At 44.0% G+C, this 25,426-nt stretch overlaps 1 protein-coding gene and 1 non-coding gene across 2 annotated transcripts in view; both read left to right on the top strand.

Annotated features, from left to right (window-relative positions):
* The window catches only part of ATP6V0E1 (ATPase H+ transporting V0 subunit e1), a 380,972-nt gene extending 356,355 nt beyond the window's left edge, over positions 1 to 24,617 (top strand). The window contains exons 4-5 of the mRNA XM_050793375.1: positions 11,903 to 12,032; positions 24,126 to 24,617. Of these exons, the coding sequence (XP_050649332.1) occupies positions 11,903 to 11,996 (94 nt within the window). The 3' untranslated portion in view covers positions 11,997 to 12,032; positions 24,126 to 24,617. The remainder of the gene's footprint in view (positions 1 to 11,902; positions 12,033 to 24,125) is intronic.
* Positions 12,393 to 12,593, top strand: LOC126957760 (small nucleolar RNA SNORA74). The gene has a single exon (XR_007726929.1). It is a non-coding gene; the product is annotated as a small nucleolar RNA SNORA74 (small nucleolar RNA).
* Positions 24,618 to 25,426: the final 809 nt, after the last annotated feature.

Below are 25,426 nucleotides of genomic sequence, written 5' to 3'. Positions count from 1 at the left end.
GAAAACACGTTTATGACTTTTTTCATTTTTATTGAGATGGGGTCTCGCCGTGTTGCCCAGGCTGGTCTTGAACTCCTGAGCTCAAGCATTCTGCCTATCTCGGCCTCCCAAAGTGCTGGGATTACAGGCATGAACCACCGCAGCCGGTCATGTTTATGACTTCTAATCTGAAGCTTGGTCTTCTCTTCCAAGCTCTTATGGCTGTCAGAATTCAGTTCTATGTGCTTATAGAGCCGAGATCCAGGTTTCCTTGCTGGCTGTTAGTTGGGACCACTCTCAGCTCCTAGAGGCCACCTTCATTCCTGGCCATATGGCCCCTCCATTTTCACAGCAGGAAAAGAGAATCTCCTTTGTGTCAAATCATCTCATCCTATAGCAGTCTGGAGTCTAATAAGGAGATAGAAACCACATAGTCAGTTAAGCAGGGAAAGATTAATATAAAGAATTATTTTTTTTCTTTTGTGGATTGGGTAGCCGCACAAACCAAAATAGGTTGAGAGAGATTTCAGAATTATTGTTAATTATGGCAAAAGAGTTACTAACAGATATAAAGAAACTATATTTGGTTCCCTAGGACTGAGGGAGAGTACCCAAAGAACAGACTTGGAAGGGATTCAGACCTCACTAGAGAAAGTATGGTTGAACCCACCAGATAGCAAAGGAGTTTGTTGGTTTGGCCAGACCAGGGTTTGCCTGGGTTTCTGGGCAAGCAGTTGGCCTCTTCTGGAGTACAGGCAGGGGGAGAGGTCATCGTGGGCATGGATGTAGTGGAAGTCCCCGTCCCTGTATGAGCAAGAGACCTTCAAGGCATGTATGCCGTGCAGGGGCTTTGCTTAACATGTGGAGAAGGTTCTGAAGTTATTGCCAGGCCGAGGCTACAAGATCAAAGAGGTACCACTTCTGGCCTCAAGCCTTAGTAGGCTTCACCAAATGTCCTCACACCCACTCCACAACCTCCAGGCTACGCCTGAAATGTCCCTCCAGCTTCCTCTACTGAGAAAGCTTAACAGCGTGCTCACTTTAGAGGAAAAATAAAGTAATTCACTTGTTTATCACAGAGCACACATTGAATTGCACTTCATTTGCCTAATCTTCAGAGCTGAGAGGCAATAAATTCGTGACTGAAACACACACTCCAAATGTCTTCGTCAGGGACGGTCCTGTTCCTTCTTTTTTTTTTTTTTTTTTTTTTGAGATAGAGTCTTGAGGTCGCCAGGCTGGAGTGCAGTGACGCAATCCTGGCTCACTGCAACACTCCGCCTCCCAGGTTCAAGCGAGTCTCCTGCCTCAGCCTCTCGAGTAGCTGGGACTACAGGCATGCACCACCATGCCCAGCTAATTTTTGTTGTTTTAGTAGAGATGGGGTTTCACCATGTTTGCCAGCATGGTCTTGATCTCTTGACCTAATGATCTGCCCACCTCAGCCTCCCAAAGTGTTGGGATTACAGGCGTGAGCCGGGCGCAGTGGCTCACGCCTGTAATCCCAGCACTTTGGGAGGCCGAGGTGGGCGGATCACAAGGTCAGGAGATGGAGACCATCCTGGCTAACACGGTGAAACCCCGTCTCTACTAAAAATACAAAAAAAATTAGCTGGGTGTGGTGGCGGGCGCCTGTAGTCCCAGCTACTCAGGAGGCTGAGGCAGGAGAATGGTGTGAACCCGGGAGGCGGAGCTTGCAGTGAGCAGAGATGGCGCCACTGCACTCCAGCCTGGGCGACAGAGCAAGACTCCGTCTAAAGAAAAAAGAACTCAACTGAGGGCTGGATGGGTGGCTCATGCCTATAATCCTAGCACTTTGGGAGGCCAACGCAGGCAGATCACTTGAGGCCAGGAGTTGGAGGCCAACCTGGGCAACGTGGTGAAACCCTGTCTCTAATAAAAATAGAAAAATCAGCCAGGCATGGTGGCATGCACCTGTAATCCCAGCTACTGGGGAGGCTGAGGCATGAGAATCACTTGAACCAGGAAAGCGGAGGTTATGGTGAGCCAGGATCGCACCACTGCACTCCAGCCTGGGCGACAGAGTGATCCTGTCTCAAAAAATACAAATTAAAGAAAAAAAAAAACTTGTCTGAAGCCACATCCAGTGGTGGCACCTCATGCCTGCAATCTCAGCTACTCAGAAGACTGAGATGGGAAGATTGCTAGCGGCCAGGAGTTCAAGACTACCCTGGGCAACATAGCAGGATTCTCATCTCAAAGAACAAAACAAAAATTCATCTGAATAGGTCACATTCACTCAGGATGGCCACTTTCCTTTTTTTTTTTTTTTTTTTAATTTTTAATTTATTTTTTATTTTGAGACAAGAGTCTTGCTTTGTCACCCAGGCTGGACTGCATTGCGCAACTGGGCTCCCTGCAACCTTCGCCTCCCGGGTTCAAGCAATTCTCCTGCCTCAGCCTCCTGAGTAGCTGGGATTACAGGCACGTGCCACCACGCCTGGCTAATTTTTGTATTTTTAGTAGAGATGGAATTTCATCATGTTGGTCAGGCTGGTCTCAAACTCCTGACCTGGTGATCCACCTACCTTGCCCTCCCAAAGTGCTGGGATTACAGGCGTGAGCCACTGCTACCAGCCTGGATAGCCGCTTTGTTAAAGCCAGCTGTATCAGATAATATAATCTAACCATGGAGTGACTGTCCTGTCAGATTCTCTGAGTTTTATACAGGGTGTATACTGAGGGGTGGAACCTCGGGAGAATTGAAATCTGTCTGCCACAGAGTGGGTGGTCGCGGGAGAGGAGGTGGAGATGAGAATGACTCAGTGCTACAAGAGAAACTCCTTTGTGAAGTAAATAGGTTGTAGTTCATTCTGTAGCTTGAATACATTTTTAGCTGTCTTACAGAGAAAGAGAAGGAATAACCAGTGTTTATTGAACATCTATTTGTCAGCCACTGCATAGGGCACTTTACTTATATTATCTCTTTAAATCGTAATACCTTGAGGCAAGGATTATTATCACCATTTTACAACAGGAGACACTGGGCTTGGGGTTGTAAGGACATTTGCCGGGATTCAGTTCACCAATATTTAGTGTTGCTGGAATTAAAATCCAACTCTGTCTAATACTGAATCCCATGTTTTCTAGGAGCATCTAATAATGTTGCTCCTCTGGAAAGTATTTGTATCATTCAGTTGGGATGAGAGGTCGTTTTAGTGGCGCTAGGGCAAATCACTTTCCTGCATTTCTGCTGTCTCTCAAGGAGCTCACCGACAGAGGTCACTGCTGTCATGGCCCTGGCTGGAGGGACAGTGGATCAGAAGAGAGGTCCTGGCCAGGCTTCCCCATTCCAGCAGGGAAGCTGAGACTGCTCAATCTGTGTGTCACCGGGAAGTAACCCGTGCCTTTGTTCCCTGTTCTTATATCTGAATGTGGAACAGAAGAACAAAGCAGGGCTTGAGAGAGCTGAGTGTAGTGGCGAGGGCATGGTTTATGCTGGGAGAGTTCTAGTAACCAAGAGCAGAGCTCCTAAGAAGTAGCCAGGGAGGGTTTATAATATGAAGGCACCCATGCATATCTCTATGAAAACATACTCTACTACTCTCCTTGGTGTATTTCTCACAGCTCGTGGGTCCCTTTGGGTTGGCCCCTCAGCCAGCTCCTTTTCACATCCTCAGAGGCTGACATGGAACATGGCACTGCTAAATGATTGTGGAATAAATGAAAGAATCCCTAGGCTGCCTGATTTATCTTTTTTTTTTTTTTTTTTTTTTTTTAAGACAGGGTCTTGCTCTGTTGCCCAGGCTAGAGTGCAATGGCATGATCATAGCTCACTGCAGCCTTGACCTCCAGGGCTCAAGTGATTCTCCCACCTCAGCTTCCTGCGTAGCTGGGACTATAGGCATGTGCCATCAAGCCTGGTTAATTGAAAAAACAAATTTTTTTTGTAGAGACGGGGGTCTCACCATGTTGGTCAGGCTGCTCTTGAACTTATAGGCTCAAGCAATCCACCTGCCTCAGCCTCCCAAAGTGTTGGAATTACAGACATGAGCCAGCACACCTGGCCTGTTTCACCCTTAATACCTATAGAAACAGCCTAGTATAATGAGACTGAGGAGTCCTGGATTCCCCCCTTCCAGCTTCCAGCTTCCAGCTTCCCCCTTCACTAATTCGCTGTGGGGTATTAGTAAGCTCACTAGGACTTCATTTCCTCATGTTTAAAATGCAGAACTTAGACTTGACCTCAGATCCATTCCAGCTCTGCAGTTCTCTGAAGACACTGTTGCACCCTAGCTGCCTCAGTTGTTTGAATAATCTCAGATTGGTTATTAGGCTGGCCCTCAGGTTATGAAGACATGCGGTACAGTTTGGGCAAACATGAAAGGTACATTTAGTTCCTTTTCTTGTACACATGAAGTAATAGATTCATTGGAATATGATCTCTTCCTCCACCCACTTCCATCAGTTCAGAGTGGATTTTTTTTTCCCTTCCAGTTCTCTGCATGTTTATCAGCTTTAAAGGGAAATTTTAAGTCAGGAGGTAGTCAGAGGGGCAGGCACAAAGTTCAGTGGGTTAGGGGGGTAAATTCCTCTCTGAAATTTCAAATGAACCGGACTAGACTTTCCCAGGTAATTTTTTTTTTTTCCTTTTTGAATCTTGCTCTGTCACCCAGGTTGGAGTGCAGTGGCATGATCTTGGCTTACTGCAACCTCTGCCTCCCAGGTTCAAGTGATTCTCCTGCCTCAGCCTTAAGTGAGGTGTGGGTGTGTGTGTGGGTGTGTGTGTATGTGTGTGTGTACTTTGATAACCATATACAGAAGAGTGAAATTGGACCTTTCCTGTCACCATATACAAAAGTCAACTCAGGATGGATTAAAGATTTAAATAAGGCCCAGGCACGGTGGTTCACACCTTTAATCCCAGCGCTTTGGGAGGCTGAGGCTGGCAGATCACCTGAGGTCGGGAGTTTGAGACCAGCCTGACCAATATGGAGAAACCCTGTCTCTACTGAAAATACAAAAAATTAGCTGGGCGTGGTGGCGCATGCTTGTAATCCCAGCTACTTGGGAGGCTAAGGCAGAAGAATCACTTGAACCTGGGAGATGAAGGTTGCAGTGGGCTGAGATCGTGCGCCATTCCACTCCAGCCTGGGTAACAAGAGTGAAACTCCATCTCAAAAAAAAAAAAAAAAAAAAAAAAGAGAAGAAAAGATTTAAACATAAGACCTGAAATTATAAAACAACTAGAAGCAAACATAGGGACAACTCTTCAGAGCATTGGTCTAGGCAAAAGTTTTATGACTGTAAGACCTCAGAAGCACAGGCAACAGGCTGGGTGCAGTGGCTCACACCTGTAATCCCAGCACTTTGGGAGGTTGAGGTGGGAAGATCAGTTGAGCCTAGGAATTCGAGACCAGCTTAGGCAGCATAATGAGACCCTGTCTCTACAAAAAATTTTAAAAATTAGCCAAGGATGGTGGCACGTGCCTGTGGTCCAAGCTACTCAGGAGGCTGAGGTAGGAGGATCGCTTAAGCCCAGGAGCCTGGGAGATCGAGGCTGCAATGAGCTGTGATTGTGCCACTCCAGTCCAGCCTGGGCAACAGAGTAAGACACTTGTCAAAAAAAAAAAAAAGGCAGAGGCAACAAAAACTAAAATAGGTAAATGGGACTATATTAAACTAAAAAGCTCTGCACAGCAAAAGAAACAATCAGTAGAATAAAGAGACAACTTACTGAATGGGAGAAAATATTTGCAAACTACTCGTCTGACAGGAGACTAAGATCCAGAATATATAAGGACCTCAAACAACTTAACAGTAAAAAAACAAATAATCCCATTGAGAAATGGACATGACTAGATATTTCTCAAAAGAAGACATTACAAATGGCCAGCAGTGCTCAATATTACTAATCACCAGGGAAATGCAAATCAAAACCACAATGAGATATCATCTCACTCCAGTTAGAATGGCTATTACTAAAAAGCCAAAATATGGCCGTGCATGGTGGCTCATGCCTGTATTCCCAGCACTTTGGGAAGCCTGGGCAGGCAGATTATCTGAGGTTAGGAGTTTGAGACCAGCCTGGCCAAACCATGGTCAACATGGTGAAACCTATCTCTACTAAAAATTTAAAAATTACCTGGGTGTGGTGGTGGGTGCCTGTAATCCCAGCTACTCCTGAGGCTGAGGCAGGAGAATCACTTGAACCCAGGAGGTGGAGGTTGCAGTGAGCCAAGATCGTGCCACTGCACTCCAGCCTGGGCCGTAAAGGGAGACTCCATCTTTAAAAAAAAAAAAAAAAAAAAGCCAAAAAATAACAGATGCTAGCAAGAATGCAGAGAAAAGGGAACTTTTATACACTGTTGGTGGGAATGTAAATTAGTGCAGCCAATATAGAAAATGGTATGGAGATTTTTCAAACAACTAAAAATAGAACTACTATATGATCCAGCATTCCCGCTACTGGGTATTTATCCAGTGGTAGAGAAATCAGTATGTCAAAGGTATACCTGCACTCGCATATTGATCGCAGTGCTATTCACAGTAGCAAAGATAGAGAATCAATCTAAGTGCCCATCAACACATGAATGGATGCAGAAAATGTGTTATATGTACACTATGGAATAGTATTCGGCCATAAAAAAGAATGAAATCATGTCATTTGCAGGATCATGGGAGGAACTAGAGGCCATTATCTTAAGTGAAATAAGCCAAGTGTGGAAAGACAGATATCGAAAGACAAAGTTCTCACTTGTATGTGGGAGCTAAAAAATTTGATGTCATAGATGTGGAGAATAGAATGATAGATATGAGAGACTGGGAAGGAAGGAAAGTTGTAGGGATAAAGAGTAGTACAATGGGTACAAACATTAAACAGAGGAAATAAGTTCCTTCTGTGTTTGATTGCAAAATAGGGTGACTCTACTCAGCAACAGTACTTTGTGTATTTCATACCAACTGGAAGAGAGGACTTGAAATGATACCAACACAGAGAAATGGTAAATGAGAAGAAAAAGTTTCTAAATACTGACCTGACCAAGAAAGTGGTCTTCATTCTTGCTTCTGGATATTCTTTAGCGAAGGTACCGAAGGCTTGTGTTGCACTTAATCAGTGCTCAGCGGATGGATTCTCATTTTCTGAATTCTCTATTTAGATTTAGCTAAATTAATGCCTTCTGAAATGTTCTCAGTTAACGTATTCCAGAATGTCACTTTTTGAAGTGGAAACATTAATCTGATTTGATTCCTGGTCTAGGATCTACTACTACCTAATTAGCATTGTGACCATAAGCCAATCACTTAGACTTTCTGCCTGTTTCCTAGTACAAGAATGAAATGAAAGGTTATATGTGAAGTTGTGATATTGTGAAATATAAATTTAGTCTTTGTCTCCATCCTAAAATCCTTAGCATCTCCAAAGTGACTTGTTTATATGCTAATGATTGACTGATGATTGACCAACCCCTTGGTAGCTCCAGGATGGGATCTAATTACCAGACAACCAAGGAAGGATTAGAGGGTTGGGACTTTCAGCCCCATAGCCAAACCTCAGGGGAAGGGGGAGGGGCTGAACCTTAAATTGATCACCAATGGCCAGTGATGTAATCAATCATGCCTACACAAGGAAGCTTCCATAAAAATCCAAAAGGATTGGGTTCTGAGAGGTTCGGGAAATCTGGAAGCTATTCCTAGAGGGTGGTGTTCCCAGGAAGAGTGTGGGAACTTTGTGCCCCTTTCCATAGCTCACCCTGTACATCCCTTCATCTGTATCTTGTGTAGTATCTTTTGTTTGTTTGTTTGAGACAGTCTCACTCTGTTACCCAGGCTAAAGTGCAGTGGTGCGATCTCCACTGCAGCCTCTACCTCCCAGGTTCAAGCGATTCTCCTGCCTCACCCTCCCAAGTAGCTGGGACTACAGATGTGTGTCACAATGCCCAGCTAGCTGACTTTCATATTTTTGGTAGAGACGGGTTTCACCATCTTGGCCAGGCTGTCTCGAACTCCTGGGCTCAAGTGATCCACCCACCTTGGCCTCCCAAAGTGTTGAGATTACAGGTGTGAGCCACCGTGCCCACATTGTAATATCTTTTATAGTAAACGAGAAAAACATGTTTCCCTGAGCTCCGCGAGCTGCTCTAGCAGATTAATTTGAACCTAAGAAGGGTTGGGGCCTCCCCAATTTATAGCCAGTTGGTCAGAAGCACAGGTAGACTTGCGATTGGAATCAGAAGTGAGGGGCAGTCTTGTGGAACCAAGCCCTCACCCTGTGAGATCTGATGCTACCTCCAGGCAGATAGTGTCAGGATTGAATTGGAGGATACCCAGCTGGTGTCTGCTGCAGAATTGATTGTGTGCTTGTTGGTGGGGAGAAATCCCCACACATTTGGCTATAGAAGTCTTCTATGTTGATTATTGCGGTGTGAAAGCAGAGGAAAAGGAGTCAATGTTTTTTCCACTCTCAGAAATAGCATCAGTATATTTTAAAAGTTCCCTGAGTGATTATAATTTGCAGCTGGGGAAGAGAACCACTCCGCTACAACATCCTACAAAGTGCTAGGAAGTGGTGTTTTCATTCTGTGCTATATGTTCTTGGTTACAAAAGGAGATAGGGGCTAGTTTAAATTCTAATGGATTTTTTATTTAGTATTTCTAGGCATTGGCCAGTTGTCTCAGTCTCTTACGAAAGTGTTTTTTTTCAGGCAGCTGGTATTGCCTGCCGGGATTGGGGAAGTCCTCGGTTAGTTTGGAATTTTCCATGACTCTTAGCTCTGCACCATTAGCGTCGACTGCAGTCACAGAGCTCTTCAGTGTGTCTGCCTGTGCTGTTCTCCTCCTTTTTTTATAATGTCAGATGGATGTTGAATCTCAACTACAAGTCTTAGTATTGTGTTTGTGTTTAATACCCTCGTTCTAAGGATGGATCAGAAAATATCATCTGAATGAACTTTTTGTTTATTAAATGAGTCAGCGTGAACTATCTGTTTTGGCCTGGTTTCCTCAGGTGTCATGTTTCCTGTCACAGAATCACCTTTTGTTTCTGTGGGCACAAGCTTCTGATGTGGCACTGGCTAATTCTCCAGCAGTCTCTCCATTGGTGATCAGAATCAGCTCTAAAAAAGCTCTAAAAATGACAGTAAATGGAAGAAAAGAGATCCACCCAGATAATGGCCTAGTTAGGGCTTGGCTAGTTCCCCACTTACAAGGAAATAGAAAGTCCCGAAAGTTTAAAAGGAGACTGCTGTAGTGATATATCTACTTATCCTTAGAAAGCGATTCCCGGCCGGGCGTGGTGGCTCACGCCTGTAATCCCAGCACTTTGGGAGGCTGAGGCGGGCGGATCACCTGAGATCAGGACCAGCCTTGCCAACATGGTGAAACCCCGTCTCTACTAAAAATACAAAAATTAGTCGAGTGTGGTGGCAGGTGCCTGTAATCCCAACTATTCGGGAGGCTGAGGCAGGAGAATCGCTTGAAGCTGGGAGGCGGAAGTTGCAGTGAGGTTAGACCGTGCCATCGCACTCCAGCCTGGGTGACGAGAGCAAGACTTCGTCTGGAAAAAAAGCAGTTCCCGGCCCAGTACAGTAGCTCACGCCTGTAATCCCATCACTTTGGGAGGCTGAGGTGGGCGGATCACGAGGTCAGGAGTTTGAGACCAGCCTGGCCAACATAGTGAAACCTCGTCTCTACTAAAAATACAAAAATTAGCCGGGCATGGTGGCACGCACCTGTAATTCCAGCTACTCGGGAGGCTGAAGCCGGAGAATTGCTTGAACCCAGGAAGCGGAGGTTGTGGTGAGTTGAGATCATGCCACTGCACTGCAGCCTGGACAACAATGAGACTCCATCTCAAAAAAACAAAACAAAAAAGAAAAGAAAGTGATTCCCTCGATCCCAGTGCACCATACAGACAGTATAGCAGTATGTTACCAAATTTCACTCTCCCAGATCAGTAGCTGGAGGTTGGTTGGGCTTGTTTACCTTAACCCTGCCCTCCTCCCCACACCACTGTCCACCAACAAAAGAAGTTCAAATTCATACACAGTTGACCTTTGAGTAATGTGGAAGTTAGAGGTTCCAATCCCCTGCACAGTTGAAAATCCATTTATAACTTTTGAATCCCCCCAAATTTCCCTACTAATAGCCTACTGTTGATCAGAAGCTTTACCAATAACATAAACAGTCAATTAACACATAGTTTGTATACGTTTTATATCCTGTGTTCCTATAATAAAGGAAGGTAGAGAAAAGAAAATGTTGAGAAAAGCATAAGGAAGAGAAAATATGTTTACTGTTTATTAAGTGGAAGTGGATCGGCATAAAGGTCTTCATCCTTGTTGTCTTCACACTGAGTAGGCTGAGGAGGAGGAAGAAGAGGGGTTGGTTCTGGTGTCTCAGGTGTGGTAGAGGCAGAAGAAGAGGTGAAGGAGGTGGAAAGGGAGATGGAGGCAGGCGAGGCAAGCATATGAGCAGACCCAGGCATCCAAGTTGACCTGCATGGTTCAAACCCATGTTGTTCAATGGTCAATTGGATTTTGAGTAGGAACTAAAGGCAGTGTGTATTCTGCTTCATTCCCCTGCCTGTCCTCCTCCTTCCCTGACCACCTTGTCGAAGTAATGCCCCCAGAAGCCATTCTCTATTCCTTCTCCCTGCTTGAGTTCCTTCATAACAGTTATCACCTGACATTCTATTATATAAGCTCTGTGAGGACAGTGACATTTCGTTTTTCTCCATTGTATTTCTGAGGCCTAGAACCTAGTAGGTGCTCATTAAATATTTCTTTAGTAAGTGAAGAATGGTTTGAATACCCAGATATTTGCATATTTTTTTTGTTCTTTGCTTTTGTCTAAGTGATTCTTAAACTTTATTTGGCATATGAATTACCATATCATATATAAGACCCTTTACACAGAACTTTGTGAGCAATATAAGAACATTTTACAGGTAAATCTATGCTATTTTTCTTTTCTTTTTTTAGAGACAGGGTCTCGCTCTGTTGCCCAGGCTGGAGTGCAGTGATGTAACTATGGCACTGGAGCCTTGAACTCCCAGACTCAAGGGATCCTCCCACCTCAGCCTCCCAGGTAGCTGTGACTACGGGTGCGAGTCAGCAAACCTGGTGAATTTTTAAAATTTTTTTGTAGAAATGGGTTCTCACTGTGTTGCCCAGACTGGTCATCAACTCCTGGCTTCGAGTGATCCTTATCCTCCCAAAGTGCAGGGATTATAGGCATGAGCCACCGCACCCAACCTATTTTTCACTTTTCACCCTGAAGTAAGATGTGGCACCATTGTAATTCCTTTATAGTTAGTCTGTAATACAGAGGAATGCCTCGTTATTTAGATTCTGAAGTAAACTGGGGAGAAGGTAAATGCCCATTTTGTTAAGTTCCACAGTAGGATGTGTTACGTATTTTCGTGGTGGTGGGGATTAGAGAAGGGGACCTTATGTGTTATAGTCTAACTGGAAGATGATAAGCTGCAGTCAACCCTTGTCTGTACCCGTAAAAATGGGTGTGTCATATAGGTTGTGGGTCTTAACATTTGGAGAATGGATAAAATAAGACATATTTTCCCTGAGGTTGGAAGTTGTGATGATGATAAATTGAGATTAGGTGAAAACACTTTGAAGCGAAGATACCATGAATTCAGGAAATCTTGGATACTTAGAAAGGATACTTAGAAAGGTAATCGGGTAATAAGAGAAAAGTCAGAGACTTACTGTGATGAAGCCTCACTGCTTTGTGATATGTCTCAAGATGAAGGCAGGCTACGTCCTGGGAAACGTTTTGTTATCAGACAAGCTGCTGTTAGTTAGCACAGTGTATATGGAAGGTTTGGTGTGAATGCAGTAGATTTAAGTTTTGCTAGTGTACTTTTTCCATGCTAATTGAAACTGGTCATGTTCCAACATGATTTCACCACTTTGTTGTTGTTTCTCTCCCATCCTTCTTTTAGTTGGCTGATTGCAATTCTGGCCCAACTCAACCCTCTCTTTGGACCACAATTGAAAAATGAAACCATCTGGTATCTGAAGTATCATTGGCCTTGAGGAAGAAGACATGCTCTACAGTGCTCAGTCTTTGAGGTGACTATGCTCGTGACCTTTCTTATCAGTATGGTCAGGCAGTCAGAGTTTGCCTTGACTTTTTCTCAGCATTTTATGGCCATTTTAACACATGGCAAGGGCAAGCTGCTGAATGCAAACACGATCTGAAGAGCAGAAATAAACTTGGAACTTAAGCCTTCCTTACCTAAGTCTCAATAAGATTCTTTTTAGATTCTGCTATTACCCTGCCTTTTTAAGTAAATACAGTTTGATTTACAAAATTAAACTTGCAGGCACTCTTTCAGACACAAATCAAAAAAGTAACTGTTTATACTTGGCATTGTGAGATCCAGCAACTTTAAAAAGTGGCTGGCAGATTTAAAATTGAGCAGGTTTCTTTCCAGCAGTAGTCAGCCGTCCGGACAGAACCGTTCCTGTGATGGTGTTACACTGCTGGGAGAGGAATGTCTTGTCTTCATCCGGTTGCCTGCGCCACTGTTCTGGTGGCGTCTGGCACTGGTACAAGATAGAGCTGTGCTTCCCCGAGAGTGTGCTAAGCATTCACTTTGGCTGCTTAGTTCTAGTCTGGGAGCAGACAGAGAAAACAAAATTAAGAAGGTTTTTGAATGCTTTGGATGGAGAAAGGTGCCTGCGTTCGTTTTTGTGTTGCTATAAAGGAATACATGAGACTGGGTAATTTATATTTGGCTCACATTTCTGCAGGCTGTATAAACATGACACCCGCATCTGTTTGGCTTCTGAGGCCTCAGGAGGTTTTTACTCATGGCAGAAAGCAAAAGGGGAGCAGGCGTGTCATACAGCGAGAGAGGGAGCAAGAGAGAGAGAAGGAGGTGCCAGGCTCCTTTAAACAAGCAACTCTTATGTGCACTAACAACTACTTCACTCATTACTGTGGGGAGGTGTATTAGTCCATTTTCACGCTGCTGATAAAGACATACCCGAGACTGGGTAATTTATAAAGAGAGAGAGGTTTAATGGACTCACAGTTCCTCGTGGCTGGGGAGGCCTCACCATAATGGCAGAGGACGAAAGGCAGTTCTTACATGGTGGCAGCAAGAGAGAATCAGAACCAAGCAAAAGGGGTCTCCCCTTATAAAACCATCAGATGTCTTGAGACTTATTCACTACCACGAGAACCGTATGGGAGAACCACCCCCATGATTCAGTTACCTCTCACCGGGTCCCTCCCACAATACATGGGAATTATGGGAGCTACAATTCAAGATGAAATTTGGGTGAGGACACAGCCAAACCATATCAGGAGGGTACCAAGCCGTCCATGAGGAATCCACTCCCATGACCCAAACACCTCCCACCAGGCCCCACCGCCATCATTGGGGATCACATTTCAACATAAGATTTGGAGGGGACAAGCAATCCAAACCATATCAGTACCTTTTGAAAATCAGTCTTAAGGTTGCAGCTTCTATTCGTCCTGAGGATCAGAGAGGTTAGTAGTAGTATAGTGGAAAGATTTATTCACTGGCTGAGAGTCAGGAAACCTCTTATTTAATCTGTTCTTTGTTTTTATTATTTTGTTAAATGGAAGTTAGCTTTAAATGCCTTGACTAGATTTAGGTTCAACGCTTTTGGCTCTTTAGGTGTTACTGTAAACTGTGTATTGCCTCCCATCTGGAGAAACAGGCTGTCTGGCTCTCCTATTTTTAGTAATGCTGATGTGATCGCTGAGTTCAGGTAATGACAGCCTGGTTCCTTCATTTGTAAAGTTCTTCTTATCAAGTGATTTTATCCATTGATGATCATAGCCTGAATTAATCGTTTTAGGTGAAATGGCAAATGGTGATTTGCTGCTACTGCTGGTTTTTTTTGTTTTTTTTGTTTTTTTTTTCATTGAGACAGAATCTTACTCTTGTCACCTAGGCTGGAGTACAGTTGCACAATCACGGCTAACTGCAGCCTTGACCTCCTGGGATTAAGTGATCCTCCTGCCTCAGCCTCCCGAGTAACTGGAATTACAGTCTTGAGCCACCATATCCTAACATTTTTGTTTTTGAAACAGAGTCTCTGTCACCCAGCTGGAGTGCAGTGGCACCATCATGGCTTACTGCAGCCTCACACTCCTGGCTCAAGTGATCTTCCTGCCTCAGCCTCCTGAGTAGCTGGACTACAGACACACACTGCCATACCTGGCTAATTTTTTAATTTTTAAGAGAGACAAGGTCTCACTATGTAGTCCATGTTTTGGCTAATTTTTAAAATTTTATTTATTTTTTATAGAGAGGGTCTCTTTCCGTGGCCCAGGCTGGAGTGTAGTGGTGTGATCATAATTCACTGCTGCCTTGAATTCCTGGATTCCAGAGATCGACCTGCCTCAGCCTCCCTAACAGCTGCAGGCATGCAGCACCACATGTGACTTTTAATTTTTGTAGAACCGAGGTCTCACCATCTTGCCTAAGTTGGCCTCAAAACTCCTAGGCTCAAGTGATCCTCCCTCTTTGGCCTTCCAGAGTGTTGGGATTATGGCCATCAGCCAGCATGCCCGGCCACAAATGATGATTTTTCCAGTTCTATTTTTATTTATTTATTTATTTTGAGACAGAGTCTCGCTCTATCACCCAGTCTAGAGTGCAGTGGCACGATCTCAACTCACTGCACCCCCTGCCTCCTGAATTCAAGTGATTCTTCCGCCTCAGCCTCCCAAGTAGCTGGGACTACAGGTGTATGCTACCACACCTGGCCAATTTTTGGTTACTTTTAGTAGAGATGGGTTTTCACCATGTTGGCCAGGCTGGTCTCAAACTCCTGACTTCAGGGTGATCCACCCGCCTAGGCCTCCCAAAATGCTGGGATTATAGGTGTGAGCCACCATGCTCGTCCGATTTTTCAGTTGTATTATTACCTCCGCATCTGATGAGCTGAAATGCTTTAATAAAAATAACTTTCCTGCCGGGCACAGTGGCTCAAGCCTGTAATCCCAGTACTTTGGGATGCTGAGGCAGGCAGATCACTTGAGCCCAGGAGTTCAAGACCAGCCTGGGCAATATTGTGAACCTTGTCTCTACAAAAAATACAAAAATTAGCCAGGCAAAGTGGCGCACACCTGTAGTTCCAGCTATTCGGGAGGTTGAGGTGGGAGGAACACTTGAGCCTGGGGGGTGGAGGTTGTAGCCAGCCAAGATCGCACCACTGCACTCCAGCCTGGGTGACAGATCAAGACTCTGTCCCAAAAACAAAAAAAACCTTTTCCTCATCAACAGGATGATTTAGTAGACTTGAAATACAGATCATGGGACTGGGCATGGTGGCTCACGCCTCTAATCCCAGCACTTTGGGAGGCCAAGGCAGGCGGATCACTTGAGGTCAGGAGATCAAGGCCATCCTGGCTAACACGGTGAAACCCGTCTCTACTAACAATACAAAAAAAATTAGCCAGGCGTGGTGGCAGGCGCCTGTAGTCCCAGCTACTCAGGAGGCCGAGGTAGGAGAATGGCGTGAACCCAGGAGGTAGAGCTTGCAGTGAGCCGAGATTGCACCATTGCACTCCAGCCTGGGCAACAGAGCAAGACTCCGTCTCAAAAAAAAAAAAAAAGGAAAGAAATACGGATCATTTTTTACCCTTTATATGGTTGTGTTTTTTTGTTTTTGTTTTTTGTTGGTTTATTTTTGTTTTGTTTTGTTTTGTTTTTTGTCTGTGAGAGCCTGTTTAGGATGGCTTCTATGTACTTTTGATGTTAGTTTTCAGTAGTTTCCTTACTTTCTGGCCGTATCCAGGCAGCTCTTGTGTATTTTCTGTCCCAGACTTAGATTTAGCTGTTCCTTGAATTGCTTTCTGAATTCCCCAGTAAAAGGATGTCTGATTTACTAGTCAGTTCTCAGGCCCATTTGACCCTGGTTCTGTTCAGTGGAAATGACATTTAAAAATCACGATCTGAGTGCTATGTGTGTTCGTTGCTGCTGGGGTATAATTGCTTCTAAGCCTTTTCAGTGGGAAGAACCAGGAAGTATGTATTTTTCAGAAGAAAAATAATCATAAGTTTGCATTAGTATTTTATCTTCAAATATAACATTACAGAGTTTTTATTTCTTTGGTCATTTTTTTTCTTTTCTTTTTTTTGAGACAGAGTCTCGCTCTGATGCCAGGCTGGAGTGCAGTGGTGTGATCTCAGCTCACTGCAACCTCCGCCTCCCAGGTTCAAGCAATTCTTCTGCCGCAGCCTCCCGAGTAGCTGGTGTTACAGGTGCTTATCACCATGCCTGGCTAATTTTTGTATTTTTAGTAGAGACAGGGTTTCACCATGTTGGTCAGGCTGATCTCGAACTCTTGACCTCGTGATCCACCTACCTCGGCCTCCCAAAGTGCTGGGATTACAGGTGTGAGCCACTGTGCCTGGCCTTTTTTTTTTTTTTTTTTTTTTTGGAGACAGGGTCTCTGTCACCCAGGCTGGAGTACATCACCACAACCTCTGCCTCCTGGGATCAAGCGATCCTCCTACTTCAGCCTTCTGAGTATCTGGAACTGTAGACGTGTGACACCACGCCTGGCTAATTTTTTGTATTTTTGGTAGAGACAGGGTTTCACCATGTTGCCCAGGCTGGGCTCAAACTCCTGAGCTCAAGCCATCCACTTGCCTTAGCCTCCCAAAGTGCTGGGATTACAGGTGTGAGCCTCTGTGCCTGGCAAAATACTTTCAAGATAATACCAGTATAACTAATAGATATGAGTTCATCAAGTGCTGTTTTTTGAGGTCACGTAAAATAACAACTGGTACAGTGTGGTATGTGCGTGTAATCCCAGCTGCTTGATGGGGTGAGGCAGAAGGATCTCTTGAGCTCAGGAGTTTGAGACATGCCTCGGCAATATAGCAAGACCTCATCTCAAATAATAATAATAATAATAATTTTTTTTTTGAGACAGGGTCTCACTGTTGGTCAGGCTGGAGGGCAGTGTTGTGATCTTAGCTCACTGCAACCTCCGCCTCCCGGCTCAAGCAGTCCTCCCACCTCAGTCTCCTGAGTAGCTAGGACTACAGGTGTGTGCCACCATGCCTTGCTAATTTTTAAATTTTGTATGGAGACAGTGTTTTGCTGTGTTGCCCAGGCTGGTCTCAAACTCCTGGGCTCAAGTGATCCACCTGCTTCGGCCTCCCAGAGTGCTGGGATTACAGGTGTGAGCCACTGCATCCGCCCTGGCATTATTGTTATTATTTCCCCTGGCAGTTTTGTCACCAGTTTGATAATACAGTTACACTAAGTTGTTTGTGTTCAAATTATTGTATTTTTTTCTGTCTTATTTGCTGCTGTTTTTTGAATATATAAAACATTTCCAAAGTCAAATTATGAACAAGATATATTCAGAGAAATCTATCCTTTCACTGTTTCATATTTTGCAAAGATTAAGCAAATACATAATTCATTCATATGTACATACACACTGCTGTTACAGAAAAGGTATCAGCTACATATACTATTCTGTGCCTTCGTTTATTCATTGAACAATATATACTAGAGATTGCTGCATACTGATGTATAGAGATCTTTCTCATCTCTTTAGCCATTGATAATCCTTTTGGATTATTTCCAGTCTTTTGCTATTACTCATAAAGTCACAGTGCCATCCTATGCATATGCCATTTTCTGTTTTTGCTGTTGATCTTTAACATAGCCTCCTTGAAAATGGAATCTCTGGTTTAAAGATATATATAATTTTTCTAGATACTGCTGCATTGTGTTCCATAGAGATTATACTGTTTTGCATTCCCATCAACAGTATATGAGTGGCCGGGCGCGGTGGCTCACGCCTGTAATCCCAGCACTTTGGGAGGCCAAGGCAGGTGGATCATGAAGTCAGGAGATCAAGACCATCCTGGCTAACACGGTGAAACCCCATCTCTACTAAAAAAATACAAAAAAAATTAGCCAGGCATGGTGGCAGATGCCTGTAGTCCCTGCTACTTGGGAGGCTGAGGCAGGAGAATGGTGTGAACCCGGGAGGTGGAGCTTGCAGTGAGCCGAGATTGCGCCACTGCGCTCCAGCCTGGGCAACACAGCGAGACTCCATCTCAAACAAACAAACAAATAGTATATGAGTTTCTGTTTCTCCACAACCTGAATTTTGCCAATTTAATTTCCCCTTCAATATATATATTTTATTTATATGTTTATACATATGTGTCTGTGTGTGTGTGTTTTAATTTAAGAGATGGGGGTCTCACTGTGTTACCCAGGCTGGTCTCGAACTCCTGGCCTCAAGCAATCCTCCCACCTTGGCTTCCCAAAGTGCTGGGATTAGAGGCATGAACCAGTGTGCCTGGCAATAATACCAATTTTTTTTAACCTGCCTTTTTCATCAAGTTATGTTTTCTACTCTTTATTTCAACTGTAGTGAGTGTTAGGTAAGGCTGTTGATTGGGGTTTAAAGCTGAGAACTTCAGGCCTCAGTTGGATCTAGTTCCAGCATTGCTTTTCACTTCTTTGAGTTTCATTTCCTTCCATGATAATGAGAGAATTGGGCCCTTTGACACTAAATAACACTGAGTGGGTGGATCTGAAGACATTTTATCTGCTTATTCTTTTCACTGTCATATCTCTGTCAACCTGATTAATTGACAGATTACTCATGTTTTCACTCTAGTCCACAGTACATACTCGGACTGCTTGAAACCCTTATACTAAACATGGTTCCTTTAAAAGCAATATGCCAGGAAGTAGGAGGGCAAGCCAGGAGATCCCTAATTATGAACATCATGTCATGCCTATTCTGCGTTTAACAGAATTACAATGGTATCGTAACCTAAGACTTTGGAGTTAACACATCAAAAGATCTAATCTCTGCCTAGCATTAGAACAGACAGACTCTTAAGACAGGCTGACTTCACTTTTTGGATGGTAAAGTCAAAGGATTGAGCTCTGTTTAACCTTTTGAATTTTGAACTTTTACCTAATGGTGAGATGATAAAGGAGTTTAGAAAGTAGATTTAGGTCTGACCTCACCTGATAAGGAAAAATGTTTGATTTTGTACATGATTTCTTTTAAGAGGCCAGATTTGGAAAGTAGGTGTAAGCCAGACATGGTATTCAACAGAGAAAAATGAGGACCAGTTATGAAAGCTTTAGAATAATTTTATATTGATGAAATGGAATCAATCCAAAGAACACACTGTTAAATACGTAGCTGATCTTTTGCTGCTTTGATCAATGTAATTGTCATGATTTTCTTTCCCGAATTGAAGAACCGAACCACAGCCTGATGAGAGACTGAGTTACAGCACGTTATGTTTATTGGCTGGAAGTAAATGCGTCCAGTACTCCTAAGAGCAGTGCTCACTCCATCCCTGGCTTTGCCAGCCTTGTTATCTACTTCCCTTAGATTCCTGAGTGTGACTTCATAAGATGTATGTGGGACTCTAACGTCAAGGTTGCTGTTTTTGTTGATGTTCACTTCCCTACAGCCTTGTGGCGTGTGCTGCTACTATGGAATCTCCTTGAAGGAGTGGCTTCGGCTTCAGACCCAGTGTCCTGGAAGTTACTTGGTTTAGCACAGCATTGTTACCTGATAGATGATCTGAGATGGTTGACCACAGTCTGAAGGCATAGAAATGCTATCTATTTTATTATAAAGTCCGAGCCAGGAAAGAAATAGAGGATATTGATAATTAGGCCTCTGCCCTGTGGGAGCTGTTTTTCTATGCATTCCAAAAATGCTTGAGTGCTTGTGAGGTGTATAGTACTGAAGTAGGGATTTCAAAGAAGACTGGGCTGCAAAGGGGTTTGTGATCTGTTGGGATGTAAATTAAGCCATACTTGGGAGAAGTTCAACAGTGCAAGGTGTTGTGTGGTTAAAAAGTTTATCTTTTACTCTGAGTACTCTGGCTGGGTATTCTGCTGCCATTTCAAACTTAGCTATGTCTCCATTTCAGTTCCCAATATCATAGTTTGCCTTGTCAGGGTCAGAACCTGTCACGTCATTTTTTTTCTCCTCTTCCTCAAGTCCATCTGCTCTCATTATATCTCTTGTGTCTGCCCTTCCCTTCCATTCCTCCTTCAGGCACCCTCATTTCTGCCCCCACTTACTACAGTTCTGAAGTATGGCAGGGGCTCATCTGGTCTCCCTGGCTCTACCCTCATCTATCTACAGAACACCACCCTGTTTATCTTCCTGGTGGAGGAACTTCCTGAAATAGATCAGCTTGCCTCAGAAACTGTCAGTAGCTCTCTGTGGCCTGCAGCAGGGTTTTTGGTTTTGTTTTGTTTTGGTTTTTTGTTTTGTTTTGTTTAACCTAAGGTCTCTGACTGTAGAGAGTACATGCCCCTTGAAATGCGATATAAAATGTTGTAAGCACACAACTTTTGCCAGGGTCACCAACAGTCCGATGAGCCACAACAGAGAAGAACAGCTAACCTGCAGGCCATGTCCAGCTCTCTGACTTGACTGTCAAGGCCTTCCCACCCCAGTCTGCCTTCCTTCTCACTACTTTCCCCTCCAGGCCCTAGTGGTGTGGGCCCTACTGTTTTCATGTTCTTGACCTCATTAGCTTTACTTGGTTTTTCCTGACTCTTACTACCCTACCATATTCATTAACTTAGAACACAACTTAATAAATACACTCTCCTGTCAAAATTCCTTCTGCTTTCTTGCCTCAGTTCACCCGTTCTCTCTTAATTCTTTCTGATGCTTTCTCTTTCACTGCCCAGCTGGCAAATCCTAGCACATCCTTCCTTGGCTACTTTGTTTCAAAGTGATTTCTTTTCTTTCTAAGCATATTTAGCTCTCCAGTTTTTGCCATTCGTTTGGTACATTGCCTTGAATTGTTAAATACATGCTTAGCTCCTTGTATTTAATCTCCTACAATATATAACCTTACATATCATGGTAAAGAAGGAATTATTTTGCAAATTTATCTGAAATTTTTAAAAAGATAAAATTTAAGCCTAATATATTGTTTAATAAATATGTTCACTTACTCTTCCCCAAACAGATTTCTTGGTTCTAGACTTAATATTTTTATGTTATCTTCATTGCCAGTTTTGTCTCTTTTTTTTTTGAGACAGTCTCACTCTCTTGCCCAGGCTGGAGTATAGTGGCACAGTCTTGGCTCACTGCAAACTCCACCTCCTGGGTTCAAGCGATTCTTGTGCCTCAGCCTCCCGAGTAGCTGGGATCATAGGAATGTGCCACTATACCCAGCTAATTTTTGTATTTTTAGTAGAGACGGGGTTTCACCATGTTGTACAGGCTGGTCTTGAACTCCTGATCTCAGGTGATCCACCCCGCCTCCCAGAGTGCTGGAATTGCAGATGTGAGCCACCGCACCTGCACATTGGCAGGTTTTTGTTTGTTTATTTGAGATGGAATCTCGCTCCATTGCCCAGGCTGGAGTGCAATGGTGCGATCTCGGCTCACTGCAACATTGACCTCCCAGGTTCAAGCGATTCTCCTGCCTCAGCCTCCCATGTAGCTGGGAATAGAGGCACGCACCACCACACCTGGCTAATTTTTGTATTTATTTATTTATTTATTTGAGACGGAGTCTTGCTCTGTCGCCCAGGCTGGAGTGCAGTGGTGCGATCTCGGCTCACTGAAATCTGCCTCCCGGGTTCACACCATTCTCCTGCCTCAGCCTCCCGAGTAGCTGGGACTATAGGTGCCCACCACCACGCCTGGCTAATTTTTTGTATTTTTAGTAGACACGGGGTTTCACTGTATTAGCCAGGATGGTCTTGATCTCCTGACCTCATGATCCGCCTGCCTCGGCTTCCCAGAGTGCTGGGATTCCAGGCATGAGCCACAGCGCCCGGCCTAATTTTTGTGTTTTTTTTGGTTTTTTTTTGTTTTAGTAGAGATGGGGTACATCATGTTGGCCAGACTGTTCTCAAACTCCTGACCTCAAGTGGTCCACCCACCATGGCCTCCCAAAGTGCTGGGATTACAGGCATGAGCCACCGCATCCGTCCTTTTGTCAGTTTTATCTGATAATAACCTTATGACTCCTTTATTTTGCAAAATGAGAACATGGACCTTTTGATTAAGTTCTCTAGCCCCACCCCCAATCAGCTATTTCATAACAAAGATGATAAGAATACGTGCTTCCTTGCTGGGCACAGTGGCTCACACCTGTAATCCCAGCACTTTGGGAGGCCAAGGCAGGCAAATCATGAGGTCAGGAGATTAAGACCATCTTGGCTAACACAATGAAACCCGGTGTCTACTAAAAAATACAAAAAATTAGCCGAGTGTGGTGGCAGGCGCCTGTAGTCCCAGCTACTCAGGAGGCTGAGGCAGGAGAATGGTGTGAACCCGGGAGGCAGAGCTTGCAGTGAGTTGAGATCACGCCACTGCACTCCAGCCTGGATGACAGCGAGACACCATCTCCAAAAAAAAAAAAAACTACATGCTTCCTTAATGTACTCCAAAATCAGCCGGGCGCAGTGGCTCCCACTTGTAATCCCAGCGCTTTGGGAGGCTGAGATGGGCAGATTGCTCGAGGCCAGAATTTCGAGACCAGCCTGGGTAACATGGGGAAACCCCATCTCAACAACAACAAAAAAATACAAAAATTAGCCAGGTGTGGTGGCACACGCCTGTAGTCCCAGCTACTTGGGAGGCTGAGATGGGAGGAACCTGAGCCTGGGAGGTGGCAGTTGCAGTGAGCCATGATGGTGCCACTGCATTTACTCCAGCCTGGGTGACAGAGCAAGACCCTGTCTCAAGAATAAATAAATAAAAATAAAAATTTATTCCAAAATCAAACTACATGACTTTGCCATGTAACGTAATGCACATTTACATTTTTTTAATTAATTAATTTATTTATTTTGAGACAGAGTCTTACTCTTTGACACCTAGGCTGAAGTGCAATGGCGTGATCTCAGCTCACTGCAACCTCTGCCTCCTGGGTTCAAGCCATTCTCCTGCCTTAGCCTTCCAGTTGGCTGGAACTACAGGCATGCACCACTGTGCCCGGCTAATTTTTCTGTATTTTTAGTAGAGATGGGGTTTTACCATGCTGGCCAGGTTGATCTCGAACTCCTGACCTCAAATGATCTGCCTGCCTCGCCCTCCCAAAGTGCTGGGATTACAGACGTGAGCCACTGTGCCCGGCCTACATTTATTTTAAACTGGTATCATTGATTTTGAGTGAAAACTATCCCCCATTTGTATATGGTTTTTCAAAAGTGAAGGCCTATTTTTCCCTTTTTTGATTGTTGCTTTGTCAAAAAATGCCTGTACTATGAAGTCTAATCAGTGTGTGCTTCATGGAAAATTAACAGACAAACCATACATATTCACTACTTCGTATTCTCAGATAAAATTTATTTTATTGGCTGGGCATGATGGCTCATGCCTGTAATCCCAGCACTTTGGGAGGCTGGGGTGGGCAGAATGCTTGAGCCCAGGAGTTGGAGCCCAACCTGGGCAACATGATTAAACCCTGTCTCTACAAAAAATATATAAGAATTAGCCGAGTGTGTTCGTGTGCGCCTGTAGTCCCAGTACTTGGGAGGCTGAGATAGCAGGATCATTCGGGCTCAGCAGATTGAGGCTGCAGCGAGCCAAGATCCCGCCGCTGCACTCCAGCCTGGATGGCAGAGCAAGACCCTGTGTCAAAAAAAAAATATATATATATATATATGGTGTTGAATTTAAACTGCTAGAAAAAAAGAAAAGTGTCATTTGTCACCTACACTTGATATAGCCAGAACGGGGAGCAAGCTAGCGGGCAGCCTCCAGTACGAGACCAATGCAAGGAGCCCGCTCCCCAGGAGCCTGGCCCCAGAGCAGAGTTCGCCGTGCCTGTGGGAACCTCCCCTCCATGCTGTAAGAGGGAAGGGAAAAATACAGACTCTTGAAACTGTGGTGAAATCATTAGATTCCAGCACCATCAGTCTCAGTCAGCTTCATTCTTCCTGCGTCCTGTAACATAGAGTGTTACTTGTGCTCCTCATTTCAGCAGTGTCCTTGGTTACTGGACCTTTTGCCACAGCCCTGCAAAACCTGGCCAAACTTGTGCCACGTTGATTATCCTGTGTTTCATATTTTGTTGAACATCTATGCGTTTTAAAGTATTGGCCTGGTTAACTTTCTTGATGTTAACTTTTTGCTTTCCTGAGGAATGTATGAGGACTAGTTACCAGAATGGTTTCGTTTTGCAGGTCACGAGAAGAGAATGCCTTCTAGATGCAAAATCACCTCCAAACCTGCTACCTTTCTTGACTTGCCTGTTTTGGCCATCAGCTGCCTTAAACGTTAACAGCACATTTGAATGCCTTATTCTACAATGCAGCGTGTTTTCCTTCGCCTTTTTTACACTTTGGTGAATTACGTGCCTACGTAACCTGAACTGTGCCGACTCCACAAGACGATTATGTACTCCTCTAAGATAGAAGATGCTGTTCTTCTGAGCGATACATTACTCTCTCCTTGGAATCTGTGGATTTGAAGATGGCTCCTGCCTTCTCACATGGGAATCAGTGAAGTGTTGAGAAACTGCTGCAAGACAAACAAGACTCCAGTGGGGTGGTCAGTAGGAGAGCACGTTCAGAGGGAAGAGCCATCTCAACAGAATCACGCCAAACATACTTTCAGGATGAATTTCTTATTTCTGCCATCTTTTGGAATAAATATTTTTCTCCTTTCTATGGAAATCTGGGTTCAGTGTTTGTAAAATTCATTTTTATAAGCTTTTCTATCGCTACATAATGCCTTTTTAAAAAATGATTTTGTAGTCTAAACTTAGGTTGGGTATATAAACCCTTCCATGTAGCTTGAGATGCCTGAAAAGACTGGTAAGTGCTTTTCTTAATCATTCAGTAACCATTTGAGTGCCTGCTGCAGCCAAGGCACTGGAGGGATCAAAGATGTGTAAATTGGAGTCCCTGCAAGTCCAGAAGCTATTTGGAGAGATAAGGCTAGTATACACAGAACTGTAATATAAGGCTGTGTTGGAGCATTGTCCTTAAAGATGGTAGCATGATGAACAGGCCAAGGATATCTGTCAGCCACAGAACAAGGCAGCAAATGCTCCTGAAATGGAACCATCACAGCCTCAGACACAGGACTGAAGAAGTCAAGAGTGATTAAAAAGCCAGGGACAGGAGACAACAATTTTGTGTTTCAGTAGCAGGCATCTCGATATACTAATTTGAGGGCTTTATGACTTTCAAGAAATTAAAAATTAAAATGAACCTAAATTTTTACCAGCTCATGGCTTTTTGACAGCTAGCCAAGAATGGATTTCCTGTTTTGCAGTTTGTACTTTTCTATTCCTCCCAAACTGTCTGAACTCATTACTTTGCTATTCTTATGACCAAAGTGAGTTTCAAGTTGAAGTGACTCTCCTGCTCTCATTTCTTTTCATTCTTTTCTTTTGTTTTGTGCAGTCTGTTAGGCAACTCCATACTTTCCATTTCCAGCAGGAGGGCCACATTAGCTAATTTCATGGAATCCATGAAAC

Source organism: Macaca thibetana, chromosome 6, assembly GCF_024542745.1.
Source record: "Macaca thibetana thibetana isolate TM-01 chromosome 6, ASM2454274v1, whole genome shotgun sequence".
In the NCBI taxonomy this organism is placed as follows: domain Eukaryota; kingdom Metazoa; phylum Chordata; class Mammalia; order Primates; family Cercopithecidae; genus Macaca; species Macaca thibetana.
The sequence above is the reverse complement of the archived record's forward strand: the minus strand, read 5'-3'. Positions and strand labels throughout refer to the sequence as shown.